Genomic DNA, 25087 nt, shown 5'->3' with positions numbered 1-25087 from the left:
ATAAATCAAATGTGGTATATACATACAATGGAATATTGTTTGGCAAAAAAGAAATAAAGTACTGACCCATACTACGACATTAAGAACCCTGAAAACATTGTATTAAGTGAAAGAAGCCAGTCATTAAGGACTATATATTGGAAGCTTTCATTTATATGAAATAGTCAGAATAGGCAAATCCATAGAAACTGAAAATAGATTAGTGGTTGTCTAGGACTGGGGGTGGGGGAGGTTTGGGGGAGAAAGGAGAGTGACGGACAGCTAATGGGTACAGTTTATTTCTTTCTTCTTTCTCTCTATCTTTCCCTCCGTTTTATTTAGAAATAATTGACTTATAACATTGCACAAGGTTAAGGTATACAGTGCGTCGATGTCACCCAGGGTCTCTTTTGGGAACGATGAGATGTTCTAAAATTTCACAACTCTGTGAATATACTAAAAAGTATTGAATTGTACACTTTAAATGGGTGAATTGTAGTATGTGAACTGTATCTCAATAAAGCATTGAGAGAATGAGAGAGAAAAGGCAAGAGAGAAAGAGAGAGAAATCTTTTTCCTGGATTCAGAAGTTTACATGACATTTCCTTAATGAAAATGGTTAACTTCACAAGATGCATGAGCTAAGAGGCTCTCTACTCCAGACTGGCAAAGACAACTTGTCCCCTGAAAACTACTGATAAATACTGAAATTGTTCATTTCCCTCAAATTGGTGACCTGCACTTATTAGGAACGTTTATATCTTACACCAGATGGATTAGTAAAATAAATTCAGTCCCATGTGGAACAAAGAACCTAATGGCCAAAAGCTTTGATGTTGTCAAACAACTAACCAAATAACACGTTGGATAAAAAGAAAACAGATGTACAGACACTACTGACGGAGGCTTTGATCTCTTCTGTGGTGGCTGCACGGTCATAAAGGACACTGGAAACTTTGTTGCTCTTCCTAATGAGACCTCCTTGCTTTATTAGGTTCACTGATTTCATGCACACCAAACAGGCGGGGAACAGCACTGTTTTCTAAGAAAGGACTTTGATGTTTTACTAATACTAGCCAATAAACCAACTCTTACACTTGCAGCTACGCAATAGTGATTATGGGATATCTTCAAAAAAATATGATATTCAGTCTTTGCTGGTGTGAACAGACAGCATACCAGAAAGGGTCACAGACAAGAGTGAAGAACACCTTGGAAATCGGACTCATGCAGCAATTTGCTTTTACTGGTTTATTGCAATTTTTTTTAAACTTAAAAGTCATTGTCTGTTTGTCTCATGATACTGGTAATTTTAAAAGTAAACTGTAAAGCAAGATTAGGTTGCAAAGCATCCAGGAGAGCTGATGCCTCTCCTCTTTTTGGTTTTAGCACTTGGTGAGCTGAGGGGAGATAGGCTGCCTAAATGGGAGTGTATGTCAAGGTGGCTTCGATCCAGAGACAGACAGCATTTTCAGGATTACTTTATGAAAGAATCCATGCATAAGGATTTGGGCATTTGCCACCTTGCTTGTGGTGTGGCAAAAGGAAGGGGGGTAGATCAAGCAGGGAGAGGAAAGGGACCTTCCTAGTCTGGGCCAGTGTACTAAGTACAGGAGAAAGCGGGGCTAGCCTTCGCAGAACTTGTATACTTTACAAATCAGTGCGTGGACTTCAAAAGTTCTTTAAATTCTTGGTTTTATTGCTAGTCCTCAATGTCTTTAAAATTCTGATAGGAAGATGAAAAAAATCAAGTGAGAGTTTTTATCCTTGCTAGCTGATAGAGATGATTACCATTTTGTGTTTAATGCTTCCCAAGTATCACCAAAGAGTACTAGCCTGGGGGTCAAGGGAATTTAGTTAGGATTCTGGATTCACCATTGACTACTGTGTACATCTGGGCAAGTTTCTCAACCTTCTCACTCTTCTGTGACCTCATTTATTAAAGGAGATGATCTCTAAAGTTTCTATGCCTGTATATTTTAAATATTAAAAAAGGATACAGATCAGTTATTACTTCCTAACTTACAAAAGGAATCTGTGTTCCTTGAAGAAAGTTTAGAAAACAGATAAGCAAAGAGTTGGAATTTCTTTTAGGTTTATTGGTCCATGATTCTTTACAGTCTTGTACACTTCCAGCTAAAGGTTGATAGAGCAGGGAGATAGAGCAGCAGTAATCTGGCCCAACCTCTTACTTAACAGATGCGGAGACTAGATAGGACTTGTCCAAGGTCACACAACATACTTTACGGACAACATCACTGCACTCCAATTACTTTAAAATGTCTTGTCCTCTAATTGTTTGCAAATGGAATTTTTTGATCTTTACCCTGAGAGCTCTCACCAAAAGTATGAACTATGAACTATGATTTTTAATACGCAGATATGCTGAGTTGTATTTTCTTTACAAAGGGAACTTTTGTGGACTTTTTTATAGGCTGCTATGTCCAACTGTTGGTATCTCCAGAAACCAAATAAGCCAGAATCCCTGCAAATCTGGCACATCCAATTTATCCCACTGTGTTTACTTTTGTGGACTCTAAGACCATCACAATGGCCCTTCTTGGGTCCTTAGTTCTTTGGTCGGTGTGGTGGCAGCTGTTCTCCTAAAAAAAGAGGTAGCCCCATTGCACTCAGCCATTGATATCTACAGCAGACATAGTATGGGGTTAGGGATGAAAAGAGAGGAAAGAGCCAAGTGTGCAGGGTGGGGGAATATAGACAGTCTTGGACCAGTAGATGCTGAAGCTGGGATGGGGTACGACATATGGGGGCAGCTTAGGATTCCGTCAGCCATACACACAAAGTAAATATGTAGTCATTCTTATTTCTTTGCTAGTCCAACCTGATGATTTAACTAGAATCTTAAGTGTGTGAGAAAAGCCATGGCTGAAAAGCTGCTCCCCGTTACCATATTTGTTTTAAGTGACATGCATGTTGCCTTGGTACTTGCAAGAGACTTATGTCTACCTCATCATTTTTGGAATTTTAAATGCAAGTACAAGTTAGTTCATGCATTAAATATCATATTGTATCAAACAAAATTCTTAGAAATAGCTATTTATTTCATTACACTGTCTCTTGTTATAGGCGAAACTTTTTTTTTAACATAAAGAAATAAAGGTCTTTCATTTGCTGGTTCTGTTTATTTGTTTGCGTTCTGTGAAGGAACAACAATATTTTAGGAGAAATAATGGCATACTAAGCAAAAAAAAGTATTAAAAATATAGCATTTATTTACACTTTTGACTACTCCTAGATACTTTACAACCTGGTTTATTTTCATTATAGCCCATGGCCATTGTTAGCCTCATTTTAGACAGATAATTTTAGCTGAGAGAAATTTCAATGAATTTAAATGTTTTATTTTTTTCCTAACAGTTAATTTTTTTCCTCAAAAAAACCAAGATATTTTAAAGACTGAATATTATTTTTAATATTTTATTTGGATCGCAGAGTATATTCCATAGAGAGAAATTGCATAGGATATGATTGTACTGCATAGGAATTTCAAATAAAGGTCCTCTAATCTCACAATCAATATGCACCTCATCTTCTATCACATTTCTTCAGTTTCAATAAAATATTTAAGCACATGAATGTAAGTGGCATAATTTGGCCTGTCCTCTGGATATTTTGTCAATATAATGTTTTGATACTGGGACATGTCTGACTCGTTCATTTTCATCCAGCTGGCTGGTATTAAATAAATACAACCTTCATATGCCATAAATCCTTAGAGTAAGAGTCTTGAATTGAGGATCTGGTTGCAGAGAGATGAATTCTATTGTTGATCGTCTCTCTCTGAGGCTAACATGATAACACTGAATGCCTCAGAAGTTTCACCCACTAACAAGCTATAATAAGTAATGTTTCCTTTATTATGGATCAGGCTGTAGTTATTTTTCATACAACTTATTTGTCTTCAAAACACCTGATAACAGCATGCAGTTAACTCTAAAGTAGATACTGGTCCCTCATCCATTAGTTGAAGACAAATGCAAGTTTCAATAAAACATTTAGTTCGTAGCGGGCAATATAGGTCTATTTCAAGTCTATCTCTCCTTTACATAAACATCCAAGTCTAACTCTAATTAGCATCCTGAAATCAGCCTTAATTAGTACTTATATTTTAGCTACATTGTTAATTTAAGACAACACACTCAGCCTATGAAAAAAAGTTCTGTACATACGGAAATCCAAAGCCAATATTAAAAATGAGGAGAACTGCTTTTTAGTGCTGCCATCTTAGAGCAAAAGAATCTAGCCAGGATGATACCTGTTAAGAGGTAGAACACTTTTACTCAATTTCTTTTCTAAACATCTGCCTTAGGTTCCACTTAAAACCGAACGAACACGGGAGAGTTGTGCGGCTTACATGTGGAAGCCACACTCCTGAAGATCAAGCACACAAATGCCGAAGAGTTGAATCTTGGGGGGGTTGCTCTGGCATGGAGTCGTGGCACAGAAAAGAGAGATTTGTCTTCAAAAACCTAAACCAAAACAACTGATTTGTAAATACGTATTTGAAAAGAAGGCAAACCAGAAGATATTTTGAGCTCCTCAGTAAAGGTATGGATAGGCAAGACTGAATTCTGGGGCCTTGACAAGCCTTGTCTGTGAAGTCTTGCTCTTATTCTGCTTTTTCAGAGAAGGAGAGAGAGGAGAAAGCTCATTTGCAGAGTGTCAGCTGAGTTCCAGCCACTGCAGCCCGCGGTTTACCCAAGCGGTCTCCTTTAAACACCATTACCATTCTATAAATGAGATATTACTATGCCTATTTTTGTAATGAACAACAGAACTGACATCCAGGAAAGTTAAGTACCTTGCCAGGTCACCCAGCTATTATACTGTATAGACAGAATTCGAACTCAACTTTTCTTTACTCCGAATCTCATGCTCTATGGCCTATAGCAAGATCCCTTTCAAGACTCATTTGTACTACGTGGGTAGGACAATACGTAATCATTGTATATGTTCTACTAAAAGTGCCAATTACCATGGTATATTAATTTTAACAGGTAAGGTTTAGCAAATTTATGGCAATAAAAAGAGCCATTTTGAAAATGGAGTAATTTATGTACTTTTAACATTTGCTTCATCATATTTGACCAATGTTTTCCCAAAGAAAAACCAGTTGTTTAAAGCATGTAAGTAGGTTGTATAGAAACGTATAATACATTCATTAACAGCCAATTAATTGACGATAGCTGTTATCTTCTGGTTATTTTACTGTGATAGGGTGGTACTCAATAATTCAATAATGGAAGCATATTGAGTTTTCTTGCATTTTTATAAGGATGTCCATTTAATAACGAAGCAGTAAAAGGAACAGGTATACTTTATCTTTTACTCCAAATTTACAGATGAAAATGAAGTATCTAATGTCTTTTAGATTGTGGAGTGCCATTCAATGGGCCAAGAATCATGGTGGCCTTATTTACATTTGTAAAATGAGATAGGTAAAAGCTGGGTCTAAAGCGGTACCTTTTCTCATGGGGGCTATAGAAGGAAAATGGTGAGAGAACACATTGCATTTCCAAGGTGTAAAGCTAAAAAATTTGCATATTCGGTATCTCTAATTTTTATCATTTTTCATTTTCACAGAACGACAAATTTCTTTCGTCTGTTATTCTAAATCCACATATAAAAATAGCTATTCTGGAGACAATTTGTATCAATTTTCTTGTGCAGTAGAAACAGATGAGATATTGAAGGACAGATCCTCCTAAACTAACCTTTAAAAATAATTAATCCACAGGTTTAATTCACAAGATAACCAGAGGTTTTGTTTAGATGAAAGGTAATTAAACCTGTTCCCAGAAATCACTCTCATGGAGGACATTTCCTAAGAAATGGAGCCAGATGGCTCATCATCACCCACCAGGCCACAGTAATAAGTTAATTTGGACAAATTGCCACATACACACTCAGCCTTGGCGACCTTTAATTTCTAACAGCTTTAAAAGCATCCATTAAAGTAAAATAGAAAAGAAAGAACTATAAATAGCTGACAGTCTTCAGAAGGATTGTTTGAAGATTAGAACTTTTGGTACTTATTATACAAAACCTTAATAGTAGGAGGAAGGAAGAAGCAGTAAAAGGTAAAGTGAAATTAAAAAAAACCCAACAACCCTGCAATTAAGGTTATTACCCATTTTCTGAAGTTAATGTGGAGCCTATTTTTGAAATACTGAATAATTTATTTGTAGTAAATCTAAAATATGTTTTGTGAACACAAAATATAGAAAATGATGTAAAATATAAGAAATAACTAAAAGAGGGGCGGGTGGCACAGCGGGTTAAGCGTCTGCCTTCGGCTCAGGGCGTGATCCCGGCGTTACGGGATCGAGCCCCACATCAGGCTCCTCCGCTGGGAGCCTGCTTCTTCCTCTCCCACTCCCCCTGCTTGTGTTCCCTCTCTCACTGGCTGTCTCTATCTCTGTCTAATAAATAAATAAAAAATCTTAAAAAAAAAAAAAAGAAAAAAAAAGAAATAACTAAAAGAATGTCAAAGGCAGCATCTGTGGTAGTTTTTGTGGCAGCATGAAATGTTGCAAGATCAAGGTTCATCAACCTTTCTTTGGATATACTCTCTTTAAATCTCATCCACTTTCTAACACTTACTGTGACAGATTCTTGATTTTCTGTAAATTTCAAGGGTTATAGTTATTAGTTCGATTCTTTTTAACAATCTTAGTTCGAGTTGATTGTCTGACATCAGCAAATAGCATTATTCTATAGTTATCTCAACTAATGGAAGATATGATTACAAGATTCTGTCTGCTCCTCTTTGTAAAGTGATGTTAAAAACAGAATTAAAACTTAAAATCTCAAATCTGCTAATTAGCCTGTCAACCTTGTCATACAGTTGTTTTACTCACATCCATAGGAAATTATCTACACTCATGTTGACAGTGAACAAAAGAAAAACAGTGATTCCTTGGAGTATATTAAACCATAGATTCTTGTATTCCTTTAAAAAATTATTAAACTCTAATGATCTTCCTGTAACAACTCTGAGACAAGTAAATCTTACTGTACTCGCTTTGGAGATGGATGGAACCAAAAGAATAAATTAGGAATATTTATGATAAATTGTGCACAGTGCAACGAAAATCACTTTTTATTATGAGCTTATCGAAATCAATGCAATTTGAGATCATTGTTATGAGATTATCTCTACCTCAAAGGATTTACTGCTTCTCCAGGTGAAATATTAAGTGCTGGAAAAACAAAGCTATGGTAGATGTTTCTGGCTTCTAAGAGTCAGAGGGAAAGAGGAGACATGGTAGCTTCTGAAAATAATTTGACATTTCTAAAACAAGAAATAAAATACAAATCCCTGCCCCTTTTCAGATTTCGATTTCCCCTCTGTGAAGTGAAGAGACTGGTTGTTTAGATGGCTACAAGGTCCTTTCCAACCCTAGTCTTTTATGATGATACACAAATTATTCTCATACAGCAGTCCTTAGATGCCTCCACTTCCTTTGCTTGCTCTTCCAGGGATCAGTAGTGAAGTGGACAAAACCACATACAGCGACCCAGGACTGGACTCAAAACTGTTATGCAAGGACAGAATAAAGCTTTTCACTGCTCCGGCTCCCTAGCATTTTGCTGGCCTTTCTGACCATGTGGAGAAATGTTTGCAGTGTCTCCAAAGTGGATTATACAAAGTTGCACGTCTCTTCTGGGTTATAATTAATTATTTTTAAATAGTATGAATCTAATACATCTATTGAAAGAATAAATGAATAAGTGAAGGAATCATGAACAGGTAAAAATGCATCCTTCTGACATCCTTTAGAGTTTAATAAATACTGGGAACGTCTGTGCTCTTAAATATTTAGGTTTGCATTTCCCTTCATTTTTACCCCACATCAAGTTCTCTCCCTGTGTGTATAAATATACATATGTTAACACATGCATTTATATTGGTAGACAGATATATTTTATATATTTAAAGGAAATCTAAAAAAGAAAGCTATATAGACTCTGTGCTAATAGAAAACTAAAATCTCTCAGCTCGCTGAAATAATTTTGATCATCTTTCCTCACCCTACGTTATACTTGAACTTTGCTAACCCACACAAAACCATCAACTGGGAAAAGGTGACCTCTCAGGAGACGCTGCCCCGTAGGTGTGTGACTTAGTGAGGTAGCAGTACCTTCTAACAAATTAGAAAAAGGCCTCCCTTCTTCAGCTGGAGTTATCTCCCCGCCAGGGCTTGGAGACCCAAGGACAGGCTGGACTCCAGCTCCCAGGTATCCTCTTGGCTGAGAGCCCCTGAGCTGGGTAGATCCTGCCCAGCTGTAGCCCTGGGTTACACAGTTAGCAAAGGGAGTCAGCCTAATTTCCAGGAAGCTCATAAAAGTCCTTCCTCCCCCATGACGTACATGCTCTTTGAGGTGTTCTTTCAGGAGGGGCATGTACTTACTTTGGACGGATCAGAAGCTGAGTAAGGCATATGCTGAGCCTTGCGTGTGCACTGCACTTTGCCCCGTGGTAGAAGAGTGTATGATGAAGTGAAGACAGGTCCCCGCCTTCAGAGCGCAGTCTAGTCAGAAAGTCAAAACAAAACTGGGCAATGCTGTGTGATCTGGAAGTCAGTTTCTGAATATACAACCACTTGGTTTTTCTCTTTTTATATAAAAAAGAGATCGGGCAGGAGGATTTTGGGTGTTATTTACCTAAGATAATAGACTTTGCATCTCTAGTCTATAAGAACAACTTGCAAATGTTTTACCTAGTGCTCACTGTGAAGAAACAACTACAAGAGTTACGTGCAACTGGCCAGGAGGCTTCTTAACATCACATCGCATAGTATCAAATCAGTGGTGAAGAGTAGGGTGAACATTTCAGTCCTGGGGTGCTGTGCAGGCAAAGGCACAAAGCTAGGAATTGCTCCAGTTGTGTGCGGAACAGAGGGGAATGCAAGGTAACTGGAGCCAGGTGTTCATGTTGGGTTAGACAGCTGGTACAGGGCAAGACCAGACTGGGGTCTGTCACTCCCTGCTCTCCAAGTGACCACACGCGTGTAATTGCGAAGTGATTTGACATCATTTGGGGATATGAGTTGGATCTGTAGGTGCAGAACAGGCTTCTTCAGTGTGAAATGTTCGGGGACTGAATCCAGGATCCTGGCCAACATTATACCACACTCTCAGCACCCAACAAAACAATTAACCAGCTCAGACACACATTCACATTCACGCACGGGCATAAACCTCGAGAGGGAAAGAATTCTGATATGTAATCTCCGGCCTGTGCCATGTCCTCCTACTTCAAAGGGGAAGTCCGATGAAGGGAACTATTAGAAATGGGAAGTTTTCCAGAAGAAGGGTGTTAAAATATCAACTCCTGTCGAACTGTAACCCAGAGAGAAATGTTCTCAAACGGCAACACCACTTACAAAGTGGCTTGAAGTCAGTCAGAGAGAACGCAGAGTTTGGGAGGCAAGCCAAGGAGCCTGCATTTCTGTGATGCTTGTTCCAATGCCAGTGATAAACATTAGTGCATCCCTTCGGCCCTCTGCCGCTGGAGAGCCATCTAAGGGGCCGCAGTGCTCCCTAAACATAAATAATCTTCATCTTCAAATGAACAGTAGATGCATGGGAACAAGACTAGGGAGACTTTTTTCTGAGCCCTTTATGGAAACTTCCAAAGGAACAAACTTCAGCCTACTATGGAAGTTTCACTACGAGTAATGTCTCTGGAGATCAGGGTGTACCTTCGTGCCGTTTACCAGACGGGAGATTTGCTCTTTTCCCATGAGGGTCCCCTAAGTCTCAGAGGCCTCAGAACAAGTAAGAAGCATAACCAGATTCAAGGACACAGTTCAAAGGAACATAAAAATGACCTTCATCTGCGTCATGGGATGGTCACATGGACGAGTTCATTTACCTTTCCTTAAGATGTTGTTAATTTGGGTAGGGTAAAAGGATGCAAAAATCACTGGGTGAAGTTGTTTTGTTTTGTTTTTTAAAGCAACTTTGGATAACCAAGTTATTAATGACAAATTTTTATTCAAATGGAAATATACATATTCTCTTTAATTTGAAAATATCTTTGCTCTGAATGGGGAAAACCCCTAAATGTATAAAATCTGATCCTTTCCTGGAAACATGCGCTCCCAGGACAGATTGGGCTGTTGGTTTCCCACAGTCTCACGCTCAGCAGGTGAGTGTGGTTCGGCGTAGGAAGTATTAGATTATATATTGTTTTGGATAATATTAGGCTCTCGCTTCTAATGAGGCTCCAGAGGCTGAGAGAGAGGGTAGGGAAGGCCAAAGGGAGAAGGGAAGTAAATACACGAGGAGGGAGGGAGGCAGTGGGGCTCTTCTCCACCTCAGTTATTCCTGCCCAGACTCAACATTTGGCTGAGAGATACTACACCTCCATAAATGGGCTCTGGGAGGTCAAATAGTGGATTTATATTAACCTTGTATGTGCATCTGAATTTCTCTTCACCTGACACAAAAGCGGTTGCTTACAAATTATCCAAAGATGTGAGAAGTGCTTTCACAATGAAGAGTTAAGAAAAGGCCACTTAGGAGAGTATAATGATGCAAATATCCACCCGAAACTCCTTGAGTGTGAACATGCAGGAGGCTACTGTATCACATAAGTATGCAAGTTTTCCTATGCTAAAATTCTCAGCCTGATTTGAGGCACATTTTTCTTTTTCCTTGGTTTCTGGTTTCCAAACTCATTATACCCCGCTGTATGTTTTTATATTCTAGATCAGGTTCAACCGTGAGACCATAAAAAAGGAAGCTATCTTGAAAATTAATATTTTGGTAGGAGTCTCTATGGAGGTAGCAGAGAAAACGTAAGAAAAGCTTTCCCCTTTCCTTCTCCTTCCCCTTCACCCCCGAGCCCTCTAAATGGCAAAGTAACACTGTGAAGAGGGGCTTTCAGTTCTTTCAACAGGGACAAAGGACACCAGTTGAGAAATCTCCCTTCTGCAGGACCCCCCAGTTGGTGCTGGATTCTTCCATGGAGGCCCTGCTGAGCTGTTAGGAAGTAAGAGGCATTTGCACACCACTCACTATCTTTCAGGGGCCAATTAGCCAGTTTGGAATATACAGACCCTGGGTTCCTTTCATTCCTCTTTCAGCAGCTTGCCTTTTGGTCATTTGCTACGCTTCATTACGAGGGGCAAAGCTCAGATCTGTCCATTTGGCTCACCCTTAGGAGCTCTGATGGGAGCTTTCTTGGGGAAGGCAATTGGAGCCATTGAAGGGAAGATGTGGGGATTATCCATGGATTAGGATTACCTAATCCAGTGGTTTTTCAACCCTTTTAACTAAGTGAAACCCTTTTATAGGCAAAAAAAAAACCAAACAAACCCAAAAACAAATAACCAAATTTGCGCATGCCTACATGACAGTAATTATACTGTTAGCATCTACTGGTTAAGGTAAGCACATGATCATATGAAGGAGAGGCTTTTTCTTCTTCTTGTCTTCTTGGTCTTCAAACACATTCTGTTCCCCTGCCAATTCCTCTTGGAAAAACATCTTTCCTAGGGCGACCATATTCTGAATTCTTTGTGATTCAGACTCTAAAAAAGTAAGAAGATTTACAGAGGAAGCCTGGTATCTATCACCTGCAGGAAACTCATACTAACACACAAATATGGATTGTTGAGATGTTTTGGAATAATGAATACTAAACACCAAGGGAACAGAAAAAAAAGAACCTCTTTCCACTTCATTGTAGATGTTTCCATTTGTGAAGACTTAAATTTGAAGATGGTTAATGATTTTCTTGTTTAGTGATTCTTCAATATGCATATGAATCAGAAGGAATGAATCAAGTGTGATGGTGATGGAGCTTATACAGAGTATGACCCTCACATGTTTTTAGCAATACTTTTGCCTATTTAGTGAATGGGACTCGGGGTGAGAATTTCTGAGTACAAGTAGAGGGCATGCTAATATCAGGAACAAAGACTTGCACAGCACCAACAGAGAAAATTTTTTCCTGTGTTAGGATACATATTTGTTTTTCTTTGTTTTAAAAATTATTCTCAGTATTTGGGCTCCACCTTCTCTCAACAGATAACTTTGTCTTCATCATCAAAAAAATTGAGGTGATCACGTATGAACTACTTCAAGTTATTAGCAACATCTGCATTCTTGGAGCCAAAAAAGCTGCTGTCTTTTCCATGTATCCTTCTTAGACTTTCTCTTTCTTTTTCTATTTGCTGCTAATTCCCAAGTTGATCTCTCCTGCCCTGCCTTCTTTCCCAAGTTTAGACTCAGACATGCACATGGCTCCTAGACACGTGCACCTGGACGGCCACAGGGGTCTCATGCTCACCACCTCCTCCCTAACCGAGTCATCCTACACGATTCCTCGTCTCATTGGAACCAGCGTGCCTCCAAGCATCTGGGGTTGGAACCCGATGGTAAACCTACACTCCACACACCCAGCTAAACCCCCCCAGTATTCATTATTTCACTTTTTAAATATTTCTCAAATCCACCTCCTACTATTTAGCTCCAGCTATACTCCATTCAGGCTTTCACAATCTTTACTCTAGATGCTGACAATGACCCTTAATGACTCTTCACTGCCTAAAAATAAGGTCCCTGCCTGTTAATATGACATTCAAGACTTCTCATGACTTTCCGTTTCCACTTTCACCTGCCAGTCTCCACATTCCACTTTACCTAACTACACATACTGAGCGGCTGCTTTTATTCCTTGTACTCGAAATCTCTTCCCTACCTCCATCTGATTGACGCTAATCCATTTTCTCTGAACCCATGACCAAGCTAAGTGTCACTCCTCTGTGATCCTATTATACTTTCTATCTACCTGTTTCTTACCACTGTATGCTATGTTATATTGTAATTATCTGTTAATTATATTGTAATTACTTGTTAATTCATATTTTGCCTTCCTTTTTGACACTTCTAGTCAAGAAGGAAGATGGTTGCCTACACTATGACAAATTTTTTTTGCGTGTTTTGAATTTAGAAAAAATGCTGGAAATTCTTTGACATACTTCTGATGAGAATTGGACTCTATTTTTCCCTCCCCTTAAATTAGGGCAGGACTATCACTTAAAAAATGTTTTAAAAATTTACTTATTTGAGAGAAAGAGACAGAATGAGAGAGAGCATGAACTGGGGGGAGGGGCAGAGGGAGAGGGAGAAACAGGCTCCCTGCTGAGCAGGACTCGATCCCAGGACCCTGGGATCATGACCTGAGCCAAAGGCAGATGCTTCGCCGACTGAGCCACCCAGGCACCCTGGCAGAATCATCACCTTCTTGTAACCAACACAATCTGGCTGTGTGATTTCTGAGGTTAGGTTAGAAGAGTTGAGGCGGCTTGGCCTTGTTCCCTGGGACGTTTGTGCTGGGGTCCTGTTCTACCTTGTAAGCAGTCTGACTGTCCTGAGACCGCGGTGCTGGGAGGAAGTCCAGGCCATGTGAGGAGGCCAGGTGTAGGTGCTCTGCTGAGCCACAGCCGAGGCACCATCTGGCAGCTAGCATCCACCACCGGACGCCACCGAAGAAACCTCCGGGAGATTCCAGCCCCACCTGTGGAGATGTCCCTGCCTTTGAAGCTTTCCCGCTGAGACCCCAGACCTTGGGAGGCAGAAGCGCCCGTGCCCATGCAAACTGCTGCCACACGGTCTGCGAGCACTGCAGGTGGAGGTTTTACACGGCTGACTTCTGCAGCATGGTAGCCAGACCACGCGGCCATGGCCGTGAGCTGCTCACCGGCCCTTCACCGGCTCTCCGTCCTCACGTACAGAGCTCCCCTCCTTCTTCCATGCGTCTCTGGGGCCGCATCCTAAATACGCTCCTTGCACCCAAATCATTGTCTCAGGGGGTTCTTAAAAGGGAAATCCAAATTATGATACTGTCCAGACCCCAGACCCCGCCATCAGACGTTATTCAGGTAGAGGCAAAACACTTTAAAATGCTTTAAATAACACTTTCAACAGGCTGTGGAGGGAGCTACAACTTGGACCAGGGACGGGGGTCCTGAGGATGCATAATTATGAGAGAAGGCTGTTGGACAGGCAGAAGGAATCCAGTCATACTTCCTCCTGGAACTGAGGAGATTTTTAAAGTCCCTTTACAACAATGGCGAATTAAAGGAAGAAACTGAAGTTAAAGATACATTTTCGTTTTTGCAGTAGTTTTCATTTGGAGAAAAAAACACTTTGCTTCCAAAGGTCTGAAAGCATGCCTTTTTAAATGTCTTAGACCTTCCTTTTCTATAGGATTCCCAGCTAACTATTTAGATAGGATTGATTTGATCAACAGAAAATTAGGAGTTAAGGTAACAACAGAAAGACCGTTAGTACAAAGTGAAGTTCTTAATATTTCAACATTTACCAGTATTCCCAGTATTGGCTAGATTCAGTCATATGACAACATTCTGGATTGTGTTTATGTGTGTGTATCTCATCTGAAATAGAAGAATTTGGTGCTCAAAAAGTATTGGAAAATGAAGAGCACTCAGAAATCTTGTTGACCAAAGAGTGCAAGGACAGCAGTCCACACCAATCTAGAGTCCAACTGTGCTTGGACCTATGAAAGTAGATACCCATGAAAGTAGAGTAAGTCAAATGAGTTTTCCTTCACCCACATTCCATCATCCAACACTCACTTGCATACCACTGTCTCACTCATCTCTTTATCACACTTGTCTGAGTTCATATTTAAGGATCTGCAGATAGTCTAAGGAGCAGCACTATGTCCTAGGGTCTAGCACAGTGCCTGAAACATATTTATAATATTTGTTGAATGAATAAAGCAGTGTATCAGGTCAATGCATCCCATCTTTAGATCATAAATACTGTTCATTCCTGTTTTGTTGTCAGTACAGTGCCCCACCCAGAAGTGACCCTTGATTGCAAAACTCTGATGAACAAAACCCAGACTGAGTGTCTCTCTTAAATACAGGCAGAAACAGACTCCTCTGTTAACAAGCATACCAGCCAGATATCCCATGTCCTTAATCACGTTGCAAGGAGTTTCACCTATTGCCCAGAAAGAAGGAAGTTGCTTTTTACAGGTATTTAATGCATGATCACTGCAAATCGAGAGACAAAAGGCAAAAACATCGCTGAAATGATGACAAGGATTCATTATTTGGTTGGGTGCCAAGTAAAAGTCAGTTCCAGTTGTTCCATTAACAGTCAAAACTTCAGGCACTGCCAAACATTACTATCTGCTTGTGCAATCTGGCACAGTGGTTACTAGGTCACGATTGCAAGTGCAAAGATAGCACGGCCAATACTTTGCTAGCAGGATCAACTATAGAAGATATAATACCTTTCAAAGCGTGTCACGTTATGTGCAATTATAGTAATTGTTAACACTTACTTAGCTCTTCCAGTGTGCCACATAGCTTTCTAAGTGCTTTGCTTTTGTGACTCACTTAATCTTCACAGCAAACTTGTGTGGTAGATGTGTTAATATCATGCCCATTTTACAGATGTGGACACTAAGACACAGAGAGGCAAAGGAACTTGTCCATAGTTACCAACATTATATAAGTGGCAGAATGGGAACTGAAACCCCAGCAGATATTCTCAATTGTCACACAATCCTGCTTGTCATAACCACAATGCCTGACTGCCCCGTATCAGCACAAATGTCTGACTTCCAAGATATGTTATACGTTTGCTCAAATAAGTGCAAAGAACAGACATGCTCTGTATTTAACACTAATTATCACAGACTTAAGGCTAACAATGATTCTAGAATAATTTTGTAACCAAACTGAGCAATATTTTAATAATATTGTAACTAGCTTCATAGTACTACCTGGAACTGCTCCAAGCTGAAAGCACTTCCTGGTTTGCATTCCTTTTAGTGGGATATTGCTTATGGCAAATTGGGTAAGTAACATGTAAATGCTTAGCTGTAGTTTTGCCCTGATCTGAGACCACACCTCTGCTCTCTGTAATCTTTAGTTGTGAAGTGAGAGGCCAACCATTTGATACCGAAGCTCCAGGAAAGCAGGCACCTGGTTAGTTTAGGTCCTCAGTTGTGTTGGCCCTGGGCAGGTGCTCAGCAGGTCACGGAAGCACCTCTCCCACCGCCCACCGCACTGCACCACACTCCCTTGCTCCTGTCTCCTCACTTTTTCCTCCTCCCACACCCCTGTTCCTGGGCCACTGGCCTCCTCACTTCATTGTTCCCCCGTGCTCGCTCACATCCCCAACCTGGGCAGGAGTTTCTCCACCTCCTAGTCCTAAAGGAAATCCGGGGCCACTCCCCCCCACCACCCCGCCTCCCGCTTCTTGTGCAGCTTTCTCTGGCTTCTGAAAAGTTCTCTCAGCTGCTGTCTCCCAGTCCTTATTCTCTGGTCTCTTTTGCAGTCAAGCATCTCCCATTGCTTCTCCTTCTTCACTGAAGACTAGCCCTTGGTTCACACACTTCCCTTTCCCTCCAACTGTGACAGCCTCCCCAGAGGAGGCAAAGTCTCCGGAGACAGCCTACACACACTGTAACCTTGCAACTCCAAGGCCATCACTGGGCATCCATCTATGCCATTTTATTTCCTAGAGTGCATCATTCAGTAGTCTTCAACTGTGACACCGCCTTCTGGACTCAGCTTCCCATCCTATCTCCCATCCACAGCGGGTTTCTGGTTGCACCTGTCATTCATTCCTGGCACGTACCTTCAATTCCCCGGATTCTTACTTCTTCAATGCCTTCAACCAGGAAAACCTCCACACTGAATTAAAGCTGCAACTCACCCTTTCTTCCCCCTCCCCCTGGAAAGGCAGCAAATTACTGCTAGAGAAAATGCCAATGCTCTGCAAATAATAGCCATTACCAATTCAAGCACCCTAACCTCATTTTGGACTTGACCCTCTCCGTTCCTTTGCGATTCCTCTAAACCTCCCCCACTCATCTCAAGCCCCGATCCATTTTTAGCAGACTGTGTTGTCCGGGCTGCAGTAAGAAAGTTGAGGCCATGGGCTGTGATCTATCTCAGCTCCCCAGACACTCCTTGTCAAGTTATCTGTTGCCACAGCAATCTCTATCCCACTTCCATCGGTCTTGGGGTAGGGCTGCACACCTCCTAACGATGACTTCCTTTCACTGTGCCTCTCACCCGTCTCCTGAATTACTACCTCAACAATTTTCTTAGCCCTGACTCAGAGTTTCAGCTTCCATTTCGTCCCCCCGCCTCACCCCTAATTTAACTGGCAACGTCCCCTCAGCCTGTCTCTCTCACCCTGATTAAAAAACAAATGACCCAAACCAAAATAACAAGAAATAGCAATAAACAGAAAAACAGAACATACCCCAAAACCATTATCTCCCACCCCAAACTATCCCCATTTATCATTCTTCTTTCCTTTTCAAGCAAATGTCTCCACTGATTCCGTCACCTCCTTCACGAACATGTAGCCACTTCCTGCCTCTCTAGATGCCATCCACTCTCCCTGAAATACCTTTGCCCGCCAGGATCCTGGAGGCCAGGTTGGGGCCTCATCTGGAATTGCTTTGGGACACTGGCCCCGTTTCTACCACTGTACTCCCCTCACTGTCCTGAACACGAGACCTTCTGTACATGAGATGTGCCATGGTGACTGTCGTATCCTCGTTGTCTGACACTATCTGGCACATAGGAGAGGATCAATAGGGGTTTCTTGAATAAATACTTTCATATAAAGTTCTACCAAATAATTCTTCTCTACTCATATTGCTTCTACAAAGCTTTAATACAATTTGATCATTTTTGACCCAAAATATTGCTGCTCCTTGCCAGAACAATATTGTTCCCATCTGCTTCACTAAACTTTGCAAAGATCTTAGTTCTTTGTAGATCAGAGTTCTCCTGGTTGAAGTCAGCTGGCCAAAAGAACATCATTTCTACACTCACATGGTCTCCTGTAACACTTACGGATGTCATAGACTAGTAAAATTTCCAAATTATATGGGCACAGGATTGGATTGCTAACCTTTGCTATCTTAAGTGAATGTATTCATCCACATCACCCAAAACCAACCTCTATCATCACCATAATTTCATAAGTGAGGATATATTAATAACAACACAAAAGTAAGAAGGGCAGAAAAAGGACAGCGCTTTAAACTGAATGCATTTGATGTGATTAACAATTCAGTACATTGTTGTTGGTCAGCTTGGGGCTGCCATAACAGAAGACCACAGACTAGGTGGTTTAAACAACAGAAATTTATTTTCTCACAGCTCTGGAAGCTGGGAGTCCAAGATCAAGATGCTGTCAGGGTTGGTTTTTGGTGACGGCTCTCTTCCTGGCTTGCAGACAGCTGCCTCTGGCTGTGGCCTCACATGGCCCTTCCTCTGTGTGAGCTCACTCCTAGCATCTCTTGCTCTTCTTATAAGGACACCAACCTTATGACCTCATTTAACCTTGATTATCTCCTTATAGATTCCATCTTCAAATACAGTCACATTAGAGGTGAGGGTTTCAACATATGCATGGCGTGGGAACACAATTCAGTCCATAACAATTGCCTCTTATTTTCTCATTTTACTGCAGATCATTGGGAATTTCAATCTAGATTGGCACCAGTCTGTAGGCCAGGATTTGGAAAACACAGTTCTAAATATTATAAATACCACACATACAGACTCTTAAAAAATTACTTATTGTATTTATTTACATGTTCAACTCTTGTTACTGCACTTGTTAGTAAAATGGAGCTTAACTTCTGTTCTTGCAGAAATTGGCCAACATGCTTTAAGGCAAAGTCCAAAGACAGAAAGATTTTTTGAACACATTTATCCATTTATTCAAAAATATTCATTGAGCACCTAACCATGCAAACAGAATGCAATTGAATCCTGTTAGCTGTGGTGTCATGGAAAAAACAACAACAACAACAACAACAACCCAACAAACTGTACTTAAAATAACAAGATCTGGATTCTAGCTACCTCTCTGAACTTCAGTTTCTTAATCTTTAAAGCAGATATAATTAGGGGTGCCTGGGTGGCTCACTTGGTTAAGCATCTGAGTCTTGATTTTGGCCCAGGTCATGATCTCAGGGTCCATGAGATCAAGCCCTGTTTTGGGCTCCACGCTCAGCGGGGAGTCTACTTGAGATTCTCTCTCTCCCTTTCCTTGCATCCCTCCCTGCACTCTCTTTCTCTCCTTTGAAAATAAATAAATAAATCTTTAAAAAAATAAAATGAAGATAATCATATATGTTTCCTTAATCTGTTTAAAAGGATTTCATGAGGGTGATTTAAGTTGAAGTACTTTTTTAAGTGTAAAATACTATACAAATAAAGTTACATGTTAATTGTTAAAGATAACATTGAATTGAATTAAAAATATTGAAACATGCAAGAATTAAATGAAAAAAACAATTCTTAATAATACCTGATTCCATTTTATAAAGTTATTACAAGAGTAGATCAGAGGAATGGCATGCCTCCTGATATCAGCAAAGCATTTTGCGAAATTTTAGTGATGTTCTTTTAGACTGAATGGGTGCTGGAACAACTAGATAGAATCATATTTTGGCTGAGCAACTGGCTTTTAGGAGTACCGACAATTAAAAATGAATATGAACCTAATGAGAGATCTCTATTTTGCCACTGACCATGTCCGAAGTAGTATTTTGATTAAATTAAACCCAAAGTCACTGATTAAAAGTTCCAAGTGGCATGCGTATAAAGTCTAGGAGTGTCACAAAGCTGAAACAAAGAGCTAATATATGAAGAGGTAAAGACTTGGAATTATCTCAATAGGCTGAAACGATGGGTAAGGGAAGGTATATGTGAAATGAACAAGATTAGATTTAACTGGGACATATGCCAATTCTATATTTAGGCTTAAAAAACTCTGCTGTAGAAGAGAAAAGGCTTGAGGATTCTATTTCATGTTAAAGAGATCTCCTGCTTATACATGATCACAAGCTTAAAATGAACCATCAGTATGGTGTAGGTGACAAAAATATGAAGAGTAAACGTATTGCAATTATAGGTTATACTAACATTGTCATATGGCCTGGACCAAGGGAGGAAGAGTTCCTGCCAAATCCTACCTTGCTCAGAGCACATGTATAGTATCTTGTTTACTAAAGAGGGCTATTAACAAACTAGAAAGCATCTAAAAGAGACTGTTTAAAGATCTTGAAACCTTTCCTAGTTAAGAAAATGACGAAATAATGAAGGAGGTATATTCTGGAGATAAGAGGATATCTTTCTTGCTTGCTGTCAAATATCTAGAGGTTCATCATGTAGAAAAGTACGCAAAGATTTCGCACGATGCTCCAAAAAAAAAGGTCCCATTACAATTGTCCTGTTAAAGATTCTGACCAAACAGTAATGGCTCAGGAGAGGGAGTAAGAAGAGGGTTCTGGCCCATGGTCACACCACTATTGAGGCTCATGATTTATTTACAGAAAATGGAAGTCTGTTCAAGAACTGAAATCAGAAAGGTAATCTCACGCATAGACCAATATGTTCACTGTTAGACCACATTGTACACCTTCAAGTACAATATAATGAAGCTATAAAATGTTCACACAAAATCATCTAAAGGACTGAAAAAAATGGGAAGCTATCATATGATCTGTTCCCCAAAACCTGCAATAACAGAACAGAACTTGGGGTAACTTCTAGCAAGTTGTAAGAATAGTTTCAGGTTAAACCAAAGCTGAGCTTTTAACACCAGGTAATAAAGTGTTTGGAATGCATATGGAATTCATTAGCATAAGTAAAATCAGTTAAAAATATGATTAGCCTTGTGAATATTTTAGATAAATTAATGGATATAGAACTAAAATTGGTTTTGAGGGAAGAAATTGTTATTCGGATTTTCTTAACTTCTTCACATGGATGTTAGGGAGTAACAGTGCCTTTTTCAACCCGTCCTTGGTTGCCATTGTAACATGCCTCTGTCACAATGTGGCTGCTGTTGTGTGAGTGATGGTTCCCCTCTTCCACAACAATAAATACTGTGTGTGTGTGTGTGTGTGTGTGTGTGTGTGTGATACTTATATGCGTAAAGATATATATGTATGTGGATATATAAAACTAAAATCAGATGAAAAGACAACAACTGTAAACATTTTGGAATATTAATTATTGACTTAATTCCTTTTCCTATTTCCTTACTGTATAGTATTAAACATGAAAAGACTTATTAGTCAATCACATAGCCTGTTTTAACTGAAAATAGCAACAGAGTGGAAATATCCTGATCTAAGCAGGCCTGGATCCTGCCTTCCCACAGGCTGCATGTTCTGTGATGGCCTGAAAGTGTGCTTTAAAAGTGGAGGCATTCAGTTACTCTGGGTCCATGCCATATGCTAATTTCATCTCCCCTTCTTCTCTAATACCTTCATGTATTAAGAAGTTAGAGTCTGGAAAACAAAACAAAACAAAAAAACCAACAAAGGCAGCAAATGTAACAAAAACACTAAGTTATAACATCTGGACTTCATCACTGCAGCGCTGACGTCAGGACATAGCCCAGATGTTAACTATAGTAACCATCTAAAGTTTGGGTGAATGCGGTCTTCCCTTTAATTTGCAAAATCCTTTTTGCAAAAATCCTTGAAAACATAACAGCTTAGGGATATAAGTAGTCTACCAAATATTTAGGAGACCAGGTTTGGGATTACACAAATACACCAGCTTTCTAGGTGTGTTCATTTCCTCGGAATGTTGTGGTCTCTTACTTGGAAATCCCACTCTCCCATGCCCCCCACCTCTCCCTTCCCCCTCAAAGGTAAAGGGCAAAAAAGAAAAAAACAAAACAAAACAAAAACACTTATAAAAAATAGCCAGAAGGGAAACTGTGAATTTAAAAATGAGACTGAACCTTAATAGACATGCGGACACAAGTCAGGATGTTGTTCTTCCCCATTCAAGGGCAGCTAGTCATCGCCTGCTGGGATGAGCATCTGATCTCTATGTTTTATGTATATGCCACCACATTTTCTAGGCAGTTGAAGAACAAGAGAAGACATTCGAATGCAGATAAACCATATCTTAAATTTTGTTCACCTTCAGTCATTATATTGAATGAATATGTAAACGATGGCTGGTCTAGTTTTCACAGTCAAATAGCTAATGAGGCTCTGCTGCATGTGCTCATGTTTAGGACAATGATTAAAATAAAATGGCACAAAATTTCATTAGCAATCTCTTAACCTCACCATACCCTCCATTACCAGATATCATTGGTAAAACTGCTGACTGGAGAAAGACCAAACTACATCTAAAGAAAGAAAAAAAAATCTCTAGGGGTAAGGGAAAGGGATACAGATTTCTGAGTTACTCATAGATGGAAGTTCTGAATATAATAGATATTCTTTATTGTGATTTCATATGTTGGGGTTGTGATATGACTAAAAATCACTTCACATTAACAAAATATCTGAAGTTCGTTTAACAAATATTTAGAAGGCAGAATAGTGCTGGTTAGGGGCACAGATCCTGGATTCAAATCCTGACTCTCCCACTTACTGTATGATCTTAGAAGAATTACAGCCTGCCGGGGTGAGTTTAAAATATTGCCAAGTTTCATCCACTATAAAATGGGGAAAGTTATATCCCCCTCACTGTATTTTTGTGAGTCAATTATAAACGTATGAAAAGCCTACAGCAGTATTGGCCATATAAAAGCTTAATAAACGACATTATTAGTTATTTATCTCCTTGCACCTTGTCCCATTTGCCTGAATTTATTAATCTAGTCCCATCCCCACCTCTGTCACAATCACTTCCTAGGTAACTCCAGGGACAGCTTCCTTGTAAGGCCCGCAACACTGGGGGGCATTGATGGTGTCCAGAACCATCTTTGCGGCATGCGGCAGGGTGCCTAACCCATAGGAAGTACTCAATTTATATGAGTTAAATGAAGGAATACTGCCCTTTTCCATGTTTAATGGTTAAAGTACCTGTCTTGAGAGTAGAGCCTGTGTCCTATACTTTTCACTACAACGCAGCACAGCAATGAACAAATACGTAGGCATATAGCAAATCTGGATAACCCCATCTCTCCAGATGAAGAACATGAGGATTACATAAGGTGTGGACTTGCTTGTCTCACAGAACTGGTTTAGTTCCAGAGTGGGGAATACAAATCATAACTCCTGACTCATGACTTCTGGTTGAATGGATGAAACAAAAAGTCTTAAAGAAGGTTAATTAAGTGATCACATGTATTTATTACTATGTAATTCAGACTTGCAAAGTTCCTAAGAATTCAAACAAGGTCTTCCTCAGCCTACATTACTGCAATAACAACGACGTGAATTATCACAGATTACTAAAACAGTTTAACTAGTCTAGAGACAAGGGCAGGCTCTCTGGAGAGGGCTATAGGTGACCTGGAGTAAATAATGTCTACCACTAACATATTGATTAGTGTATAGAATGAAGGATATTCTTTAAACACATTTTGCAGTCTCGGACCCTCTATTATTTGGGGTCTGTGTGCTGTCCTGTTTGTACTGGAAGATATGATCAGGGACCAAGTTCCACCCTAAACTTTAGTGGCACTGCAACCTCGATGTCTTAAAACTTGTCCACGGTGGTCATTTGTGTCACAAAACCAAGTTCTCTCATGAGAATTATCTATCTAATCTTTTAAAAAAATATATTTATTTATTTTAGAGACAGAGAGAGCGAGCATGTGAGTGGGGGGAGGGGCAGAGGGAGAGAATCTTAAGCAGACACTCCACTGAGTGGATAGCCCAATGCAGGGCTTGATCTCATGACCCTGAGATCATGAACTGAGCTGAAATCAAGAGTTGGACACCTGAACAACTGAGCCACCCAGGTGCCCCGAATCTATCTAATCTTGTCAGGCTGTTCCCAGGACCACATATGCTTACCTTAAAAAAAAAAAAGGTAAAAAGTCTAACATGCCTACTGGGCAAGTGAATAGCATTAAAGCTATTGCTAGCAATGGTGTTGCGTGATGTTATTTACTTTATATGTTTTAGTCGTCATGTGACTGCTTGCTCTGGTTAAAAGGCAGATTCCTGAATAATGAAATGTTTGCCGTACTCAGCATTAAAAATAATTTAGCGAAATATGTTGATTGTATCAAAAATGTTAACCGAATACGGGATATGACGCTAACTTTGTTTATGTGAGCTACAGAAAAAAATAAAAAATAAAAAGAGGAAAGAAGCTGTGGGAAAGCTGTATGTTGAAGGTAGAACGTTCTCTTAATCCTAACCAGCTGTCCTTGCTTGAATTGCATGGGAATTTAATAGCAATCTCTCCCTCTCTCTCTCTCTGTCTGTCTCTCTCTCTCGATGTGTTTACAGAGTAGCAAGCTTGTATGCATTTCACCAAAGCAATGACAAAGCTGTTTTCTAGCTACAAAAGTATCTAAGAAAATACAAGAGGGAAATAATCAAAAGTCATTTTGAAATAAAATATATGTATGTACTAACTACAGATTTCTCCAAGGCTGTTAAATGGCAAGGAGCCACAATTAAGTAATTACTTAAACATAACAAGTTCAAATTCACTCATACTGCCTTAGAGTGGCCACTATTTCAAACAGAATCATGCAGCAAATCATAAGTGCAAGGGGGACAGAAACACAACATTCCAGCACCTGAAGATAAACAGCCGAGGCGTCACACTCCAAACTCTTCAGATCTTTCAACTCCCCCTCCTTCACATTTTTCTTTAGGGACTGACAAATTATAAATTCTTGACTTCACAAAGGAAACTGCAGCTTTACTCTGAGTCTCTTGCAGTAATAGATCAAGAGAATACAGAGAAGTACAGAAAAGAAATAACATTTTTACATTCTGTTTACATAAATATACTATGGGAAAATATGTAGGTAGGAGGCTATTTAGATTTTCGTTAGTTTCTTAAAATGGTTATCCATGTATGTCCTGACTTATTTGTAATATCTACTTCCTGATTTTTGCTTCAGTCCTGTAATGTTTAGGAAATCATGGGCTTTGGATTCAGGAGAATTGAACTCACGTCCAAATTCAAACTTTTTCTAGTTATGTGGCTTGCAATAAGTTACTTAACATTTTGAGCTTGGGTTTTCTCACTTGTCAATGGAGAAAATCATTATCTGCCTTAAATAGTTATTACAGCACTCAAAGAGATCAATGACTTATGTACACTGTAGG

General features: G+C 39.8%; 1 protein-coding gene across 14 annotated transcripts in view; it reads right to left on the bottom strand.

Annotated features, from left to right (window-relative positions):
* DLC1 (DLC1 Rho GTPase activating protein) overlaps positions 1–25087 on the bottom strand; it is a 514332-nt gene that overhangs the window by 125773 nt on the left and 363472 nt on the right. For 2 of the 14 annotated variants that reach the window (XM_044387560.3, XM_057303353.1), the window contains one exon: positions 8415–8534. The exons of 11 other annotated variants lie outside the window; for them this stretch is intronic. In XM_044387560.3, the coding sequence (XP_044243495.3) occupies positions 8425–8534 (110 nt within the window). In that variant the 3' untranslated portion in view covers positions 8415–8424. One more of the 14 variants, XM_057303354.1, reaches the window with a different exon arrangement.

Source organism: Ursus arctos, unplaced genomic scaffold, assembly GCF_023065955.2.
Source record: "Ursus arctos isolate Adak ecotype North America unplaced genomic scaffold, UrsArc2.0 scaffold_27, whole genome shotgun sequence".
Taxonomy (NCBI): Eukaryota; Metazoa; Chordata; class Mammalia; order Carnivora; family Ursidae; genus Ursus; species Ursus arctos.
Note: the sequence above shows the minus strand (reverse complement) of the source record. Positions and strands in the feature narration are given on the sequence as shown.